Consider the following 6,130-nt stretch of genomic DNA (forward strand, 5'->3'; position numbering starts at 1 on the left):
CCGGGCGGCGGGAGCGCAGGGGATGCGGCCGCAGGCACCAGGTACCCGCCATGCAGCCGGCCGAGATCCAGTTCGCGCAGCGCCTGGCGTCCCACGAGAAGGGCGTCCGGGAGCGGGCGGCGCGCAGGCTGCGCCAGTACCTCAGCGTGAAGACGCAGCGGGAGACAGGTGGGTGGGCCGGGCGGCGGCGCGTGGCGGCGGGAGTGGGCGGGCGGGCCGGCCCGGAGTTGCCGGCCACCTCAGCCCAGACGTGCGGGGCGTCGCCGTGCGGGCGGGTTCTCTGCCGCGCTCGCGTCGGGGCCCTTGGGTGCGGGGGACTTGGGGCCCCAGGCGCGGCCGGGGGTCGTGCAGTGGGGGAACGAAAGCGAGGACCGGAGCAGCCGGGGGTCGGCCGCGTCGCTTCGCAGAGTGGGTGAATAGGTCTCTCCCCGCCCCGGGGGCCACCGCGGGGCGCAGTGTCCGTGCGCAGGGCGAGGGCCGCGCCTGGACAGTGGGCAGCAGCGGGTGCGGGTCACCCTGGAGCAGCTGCCGCCGGTCCTGCCGCTCGAGAGTGGGGGCAGCGCAGCTTCAGGGGCTCTGGGAAGGGCACGCAGCCGAGGTGCCGAGCCCTGCTGCCCAGGCGGCCCCAGACCGGGACCTGCAGTGCGCCCAGGCCCTGGGGGGCCCTGCGCTCGCTTCTTAGACTGAACTTGCTGCGTCCGTGGGGTGCGCCCTTTGGCCAGCCGCGCTCTGACTGTCCCGCTGAGTGTCCGGCTGTGACTGTCCCGTTCCGAGTGTCCTGGTCTGAGTGACCCGCTGACTGTCCCGTGCTGACTGTCCTGTTGAGTGTCCTGCTCTGGTGCCCTGTGGGCGTCAGGCGACGACCCCATAGTGACGCGGTTCCTGCTCCCCAGAATCTGTTTGCTGCTGCTCCTGGGCTCTTGTTGGGCTGCGGTTTCCTCCCAGCCGGACACGCGGTGCTGTGCCAGCCCCACTGAATGCTGCCTTCTGATCCTCTTGCCCATCTCCCGGTCACCTGCCCTTGCCCCTCCGCCGGGCTTCTCGTCCTGCTGCTGCGCCTCACTCCGTGTGCCCTGCACCCTTCTCTGCAAACCAGCGCAGGCCGCCGCCCAAACCCTGGGTCCTGGTGCAGCCTGGGCGGCCCCTGCCCTTCACGGAGCAGCCCTGTGTGGCGGTGCCACGTCCGTCCTCACGAGACCACCGCTCACTCCTCTGCCTTTGCTACGCCTGGTCCCACCCTGCCCACCCCGGCGTCCCAGTCCAGGCCTCCTTCCTGGCTGTGCTCAGCACCCTGAGGCCCGGCAGCCCCCGCGGCCCGGCACCCTGCCGGCGGTGTCTCCCAACCTGGGGGGAGCACGCAGTCCTGCACAGTACGCTGTTGCCTTGGGTGTTGGCCCCCCGCCCCCCGGGCCAGGCCCTGTTCGACTGGGGGTGGCTGTTGGCCTCTTCCAGCGCTTGCGCTGCCCGCGCGAGTCGCAGGACCCCAGGGCCGTGGGGGTGGCGTCTGTCTCCAGCCGCGAGTGGCCATGGGAGCCTTCTTGGTCTTGGTCTCCCTGCTGCGGTCCCCTCTCCACGCCGCGGCGCCCCACCTGGCCGCTCGCTGAGCCCCGGCCTGTCCCGCTGGTGGCTGCGGAGCTCGGAAGCGGGGTCTGCAGCCGAGGGTCCGGCGAGAGCTCGGGGGCCAGACCGCGAGGCGGTTTCCGTTGCGCTTCAAACACTGTTCCTGGGCAAAAGGGCAGATGTCGCGAAGTGCATGTTTTGGGGGGGCCTGCCCCGGGGTGGACCCGACCTCAGCCAGCGCACCCACTCTGCCCGCCACATCCCACCTAGCGCTGGGCAGCCCGGCGGAGGCGCAGCTGGCCACGCTGTGCTGGCCACGGTGGCGGGCACCGCCTCCTACAAAGGGCGTCGCGTAGGTGAAACCTGCGGGAGGAGGAGCAGCCGGGCCAGGCAGTGTGACCTAGCGCAGGCACCTTCCCGGTGGCCCAGCAGTGTGGCCAGAGCTTTGCGACCTCCAGGGCCCTCAGGGTTGGGGTGCGGGGGTCGGACGCAGCATTTTGGAGAGATTTGTGGGTTTGTGTGGTCAGCGGGCGCGATGCCAGAGGGCGCGTGTCCCAGGGAGGTGCCCGGCTACGGCCCTGCCCAGGAAGGCAGAGTGTGCGGGCTCACCGTCTCTGTCGTTTGCCTTCCAGGAGGGTTCAGCCACGAGGAGCTTCTAAAGATATGGAAAGGACTTTTCTATTGCATGTGGGTGCAGGATGAACCCCTTCTCCAGGTAATACCAACTTTGTCGCCGTGCCACTCAGCCCCCGTGTCCCACCCTCGCCGCAGCTCTCCAAGGCACCCAGGCCCTGGCCTCGAGCTGCCTGCCCTAATACAGCAGCACGCTGGTGGCATGGCCCCCTGGGGTGCCTGGGGCCTGCGGGGTCCCTCACCCCTCTGTGCAGAGGGCAGCAGGCCGGGCGCCCCTGCTAGCCGGGTGTGTATAGTGCCAGCCGTGCTCCGGATCATGCCCCTCGGAAGGTGGAGGCCTGGCCGGCGGGCCCCAGCTGCCCAGAACCTGAGCCCCACACATTTAACGCAAATGTCTCATTTTCTGAGAGGCCGTTCTGGGGTGCCAGCAGGTCGTGGCCAGGTGCCTCCTGGGTGCCAGCAGGGCCCTCCGTTTACGGGCCCTGGAGGGAGCTTGCTGGTGTGGGTTTGTGCCCCGCCGCTGCCCACGCTGAGGACTCGCGCTCCCGAGCGTGTTGTGAGTAGGAGAGAGCACAGCGCTGGTGAGTCGCGTTCAGAAGTGACCGCCGGCAGCTGTGGCAGAGGAGGGACAGGTGGCCAGCGCAGCTCCCCCCTGGGATGGCCCAGGCCCTGCACCCTGCCCCGTGGGCGGCCACCGGGCTAACTCAGATGGAGCCAGAGGCCCTGGGCCCAAGACCCCGTGACCCCGACAGGTCTATCTGGGGGGGTCAGACCTCCGCTTAGGTCAGACTGGTTTTGAAAGCAGGGCCGACCGCCAACTGGCTTCTGATGTGGGTCGTTTGGGTTGGTGACCAGAGACCTGAGTGTGCGTCTTCAACAGCTTTTAGGGCCTCCCTGGGGGCCAGGGGTGAGTCTCAGCACTGTCAGGCTCTCAGCCACCGCTGCGGCTGAGGGCAGCCCCGTCTCCCCGCTGCCCCCTCAGCAGTGGGTTTCAGGGAACCCGCCTGTTCTGCTCCCCACTCTGTCTCTGCTGGGTCCTCTCACCCTGCACCTCTGGCCCGCACAAAGAAATAAACGAAAGTAGATCCTTAGAATGAACACTTCTCGGAGGTGTAACGAGTAACAACCGGGCCTCGCGCTTGGCGAGATTCAGATGCCGCAGTCGCACCGGCGGGGTGCGGCCACGCGCGTGACCCGAGCCTCTCCCCGCCTTGCAGGAGGAGCTCGCGGTCACCATCTCCCACCTCGTCCACGCCGTCAACAACTCGGAGGCTCGTAAGTCCCTCTGCCTTGGCCTCCGCCCTCCCTGCGCTGGGGCAGCGCCGCTCCTCGCGCCCGTGTGGCCTGGTGCTGCGCCGCACAGATCCTGCCCGCGGCCCTGCGGGGCCGGGCTCTTGGGGCAGCCGCTGGCACCTCCAAGACCGCCGAAGCCGACTGCGGAGCAGCCCTCGGGGGCGCCAGGGCTGGGCGCCTCGGACACGCCGAGCAGCACGTGCCACCAGAGCACGGGGCAGTGCCCCGGGGCCGAGGCTGGCCGCGGGCCGCGGCCACGTGTGGACGGAGGGTCGGCTGCGTGTCGGGAAGGACCTCACGGAAAGAAGTGACGTCCAAAGTAGTGGCAACCCAGGCTTACTTCTGGCTGAGAAGGTGCAGCTGTCTGGGCTCACGAGAGAATAGGGCGTGCTCTGGCTCCCCCGCTGATGCCCGGCACGAGGCGGCGTGCCCCTGCCCTGAGCCGGGTGGCTGGGACGCGGCCCGCCGGGCAGAGGCCAGCTCCCGAGAGCCGTCTCCTGGAGCGGCAGGACGGCTCTGGCCTGCCCGCTGCTTCCTCTTAACCGTGCCGGAAGTCGCTGGCCTGGCTCGTGACCACATCCCGGCTGCCCCTGAGGGCTTGGGAAAAGGTGGCTGCCCTCTCGCTCGCGTGGCCGAGGGCCGGCCCGCTCAGGCCTTGGCTCCCGCAGAGCGCCTGTTCCTGCAGACCTTCTGGCAGACGCTGAACCGCGAGTGGGCGGGCATCGACGGGCCGCGCCTGGACAAGTACCACACGGTGAGGCCCCGGGCGGCCGGGCCGGGCGGGTGCTTGCTCCCACCCTGAGCTCGGGCGTTTCCATCCAGGCGAGCACGGGGCGCCGTGCGCTGCCGCTCCCTTTGGGGTCCCGGCGTCCCCGGGCCCCTCGGCCCGCTCGGCCGGCGCGCGCTGCCCCCCGCCGGTGACAGGCGTCTCTCCGCAGCTGATCCGCCTGGTCCTGAGGCAGTCCTTGGAAGTCCTGAAGCGGAACAGCTGGGAGGAAAGGTCGGTGGGCTGGGGGTCGGCCTCGAGAGCTTTCGAACCCCGCGGCACACCGGCGGGCATGTACCTGGCTGTGGCAAGGACCAGGGAGCAAGCTGGGGGGTTGGGGGGGCCAGGCCGTGGCGGGGCGGCCTTCCCGCGCCGTGGGGCGTGCTCCGGGAGCGCCCAGCCCGCCTCGGGCCAGGCCAGCGGCCGGCCTGACAGAAGCCGCGTGTTTTCTTCAGCCGCATCCAGCTTTTCCTGGACGTCTTGATGAAGGAGGTCCTGCACCCCGAGAGCCAGGCCCCCAACGGGGTGAAGTTCCACTTCATTGACATCTACCTGGACGAGCTGTCCGCGGTGGGGGGCAAGGAGGTGAGCGCCCGAGGCGTGGGGGGGCGCGTGGCGCCGCGCCGGGCGGCCCTCTGCGTGTCCACCTGCCGCGGCGCGGGCCTCTCCCTGGCCGAGACGGCTCCGTGCTCGCGCCCGATTGGCTTTCTCAACAACAGCTGCCGGCAGACCAGAACCTCAAGCTCATCGATCCGCTCTGCAGAATCGCCGCCAAGACCAAGGAGTGAGTGGCCAGCGCCCTCTCCGCGGCCCAGCGATGGCGGTGCCAGGCTGTGCGGGCGTCCCACAGGGCTCCTGGGCGCTCGCTCCGGCCTGGGCCTCCCCGTGGGCGCAGCGGGGGCCCAGGTGTGATCATGCTCTGCCCGCAGCCACATGCTGGTGCAGACCATCGCCCGGGCTGTGCTTGAGGCCGTCATCCATCGGTCTCCGCTGGCCCCGGAAGAGACCGTCGCCGGACAGCAAGCGGAGGCGGCCGGCACGCGGGGGGCAGGTGAGCACGCGGGGGGCAGGTGAGCACGCGGGCGGCTTTCCCTCGGCGCTTCCTGCCCGGCCTGGGCAGCGGCCCTCGCAGCCTGCCCGCGAGGGGACGCGCCTGGCGCCACACGCCCTCCTGCCCGTCCCGCAGTTGCTGCCGTCTCTCGGGCCCCGTGTTGCCCACAGGCAGCTGTGGCTGCGGGGGCCCGAGGGGCACTGCCGGCCGCAGGCTGCGAGGTTTTCTGCGGCGTCCGCGGTGCTTCTTAGTAAGAACAACGCCTCTGGCAGGAGGTGGGCTCGCTCTGGAGCAGCGCAGGGCCGCGAGGGGTGCCACCGCCCGGCCTGCTGGCCCCCCACCGCCCGCTGCCCGCGTCCTGACCACCCCCGTCTCGGGGGAGGGAGGTTCTCGTGCTGGGGGCTTGTCTGTGGCGTGATTAAAAGGCCGCGTGTGGGGCTGCTTCTGGAGGTTTCTTCACACGCAGGTTTGGGGAAAAGTGTCTGAGGAGTCATAAGTGCGCAGCTCGGTGGTTCGCGGTAAAGCAGAACCCCGCCGGGCGCACCTGGCAAGGCCGTGGGGCCTCGGCGGGCTCGGGAGTCGCTCTCTGCTGTGTCTCGGCAGCTCCGGGCAGGTGCCCCTCCAGGAGCGACGGGGCGCGGGAAGGAGGCGCAGGCCACGCCGGGAGCCCGGAGGACGAGGGGCGCCTTCTGCAGGTCGGTGGCAGCTGTTAGCTCTGGCGCGAGGTTTGGGCTGGGCTGCGGGGGCGCAGCCCCACCCCTCGGCCAGGCTGCCCCGCGGGCACGCTCAGGCGCCAGCTCCCTCAGGAGCATCACGTCCTGGCGCCG

General features: G+C 70.5%; 1 protein-coding gene across 1 annotated transcript in view; it reads left to right on the forward strand.

The window, feature by feature from the left end:
• Nucleotides 1-5: 5 nt before the first annotated feature.
• Nucleotides 6-6,130, forward strand: part of RRP1B (ribosomal RNA processing 1B) — a gene marked incomplete at its 5' end in the record, with an annotated part of 10,427 nt that continues 4,302 nt past the window's right edge. Inside the window, 9 exons of the mRNA XM_012731123.1 lie at nt 6-168; nt 2,193-2,275; nt 3,411-3,468; nt 4,155-4,240; nt 4,425-4,486; nt 4,708-4,837; nt 4,972-5,036; nt 5,182-5,303; nt 5,907-5,998. Of these exons, the coding sequence (XP_012586577.1) occupies nt 6-168; nt 2,193-2,275; nt 3,411-3,468; nt 4,155-4,240; nt 4,425-4,486; nt 4,708-4,837; nt 4,972-5,036; nt 5,182-5,303; nt 5,907-5,998 (861 nt within the window). The remainder of the gene's footprint in view (nt 169-2,192; nt 2,276-3,410; nt 3,469-4,154; nt 4,241-4,424; nt 4,487-4,707; nt 4,838-4,971; nt 5,037-5,181; nt 5,304-5,906; nt 5,999-6,130) is intronic.

Source organism: Condylura cristata, unplaced genomic scaffold, assembly GCF_000260355.1.
Source record: "Condylura cristata isolate star-nosed mole 26May11 unplaced genomic scaffold, ConCri1.0 scaffold00003, whole genome shotgun sequence".
In the NCBI taxonomy this organism is placed as follows: domain Eukaryota; kingdom Metazoa; phylum Chordata; class Mammalia; order Eulipotyphla; family Talpidae; genus Condylura; species Condylura cristata.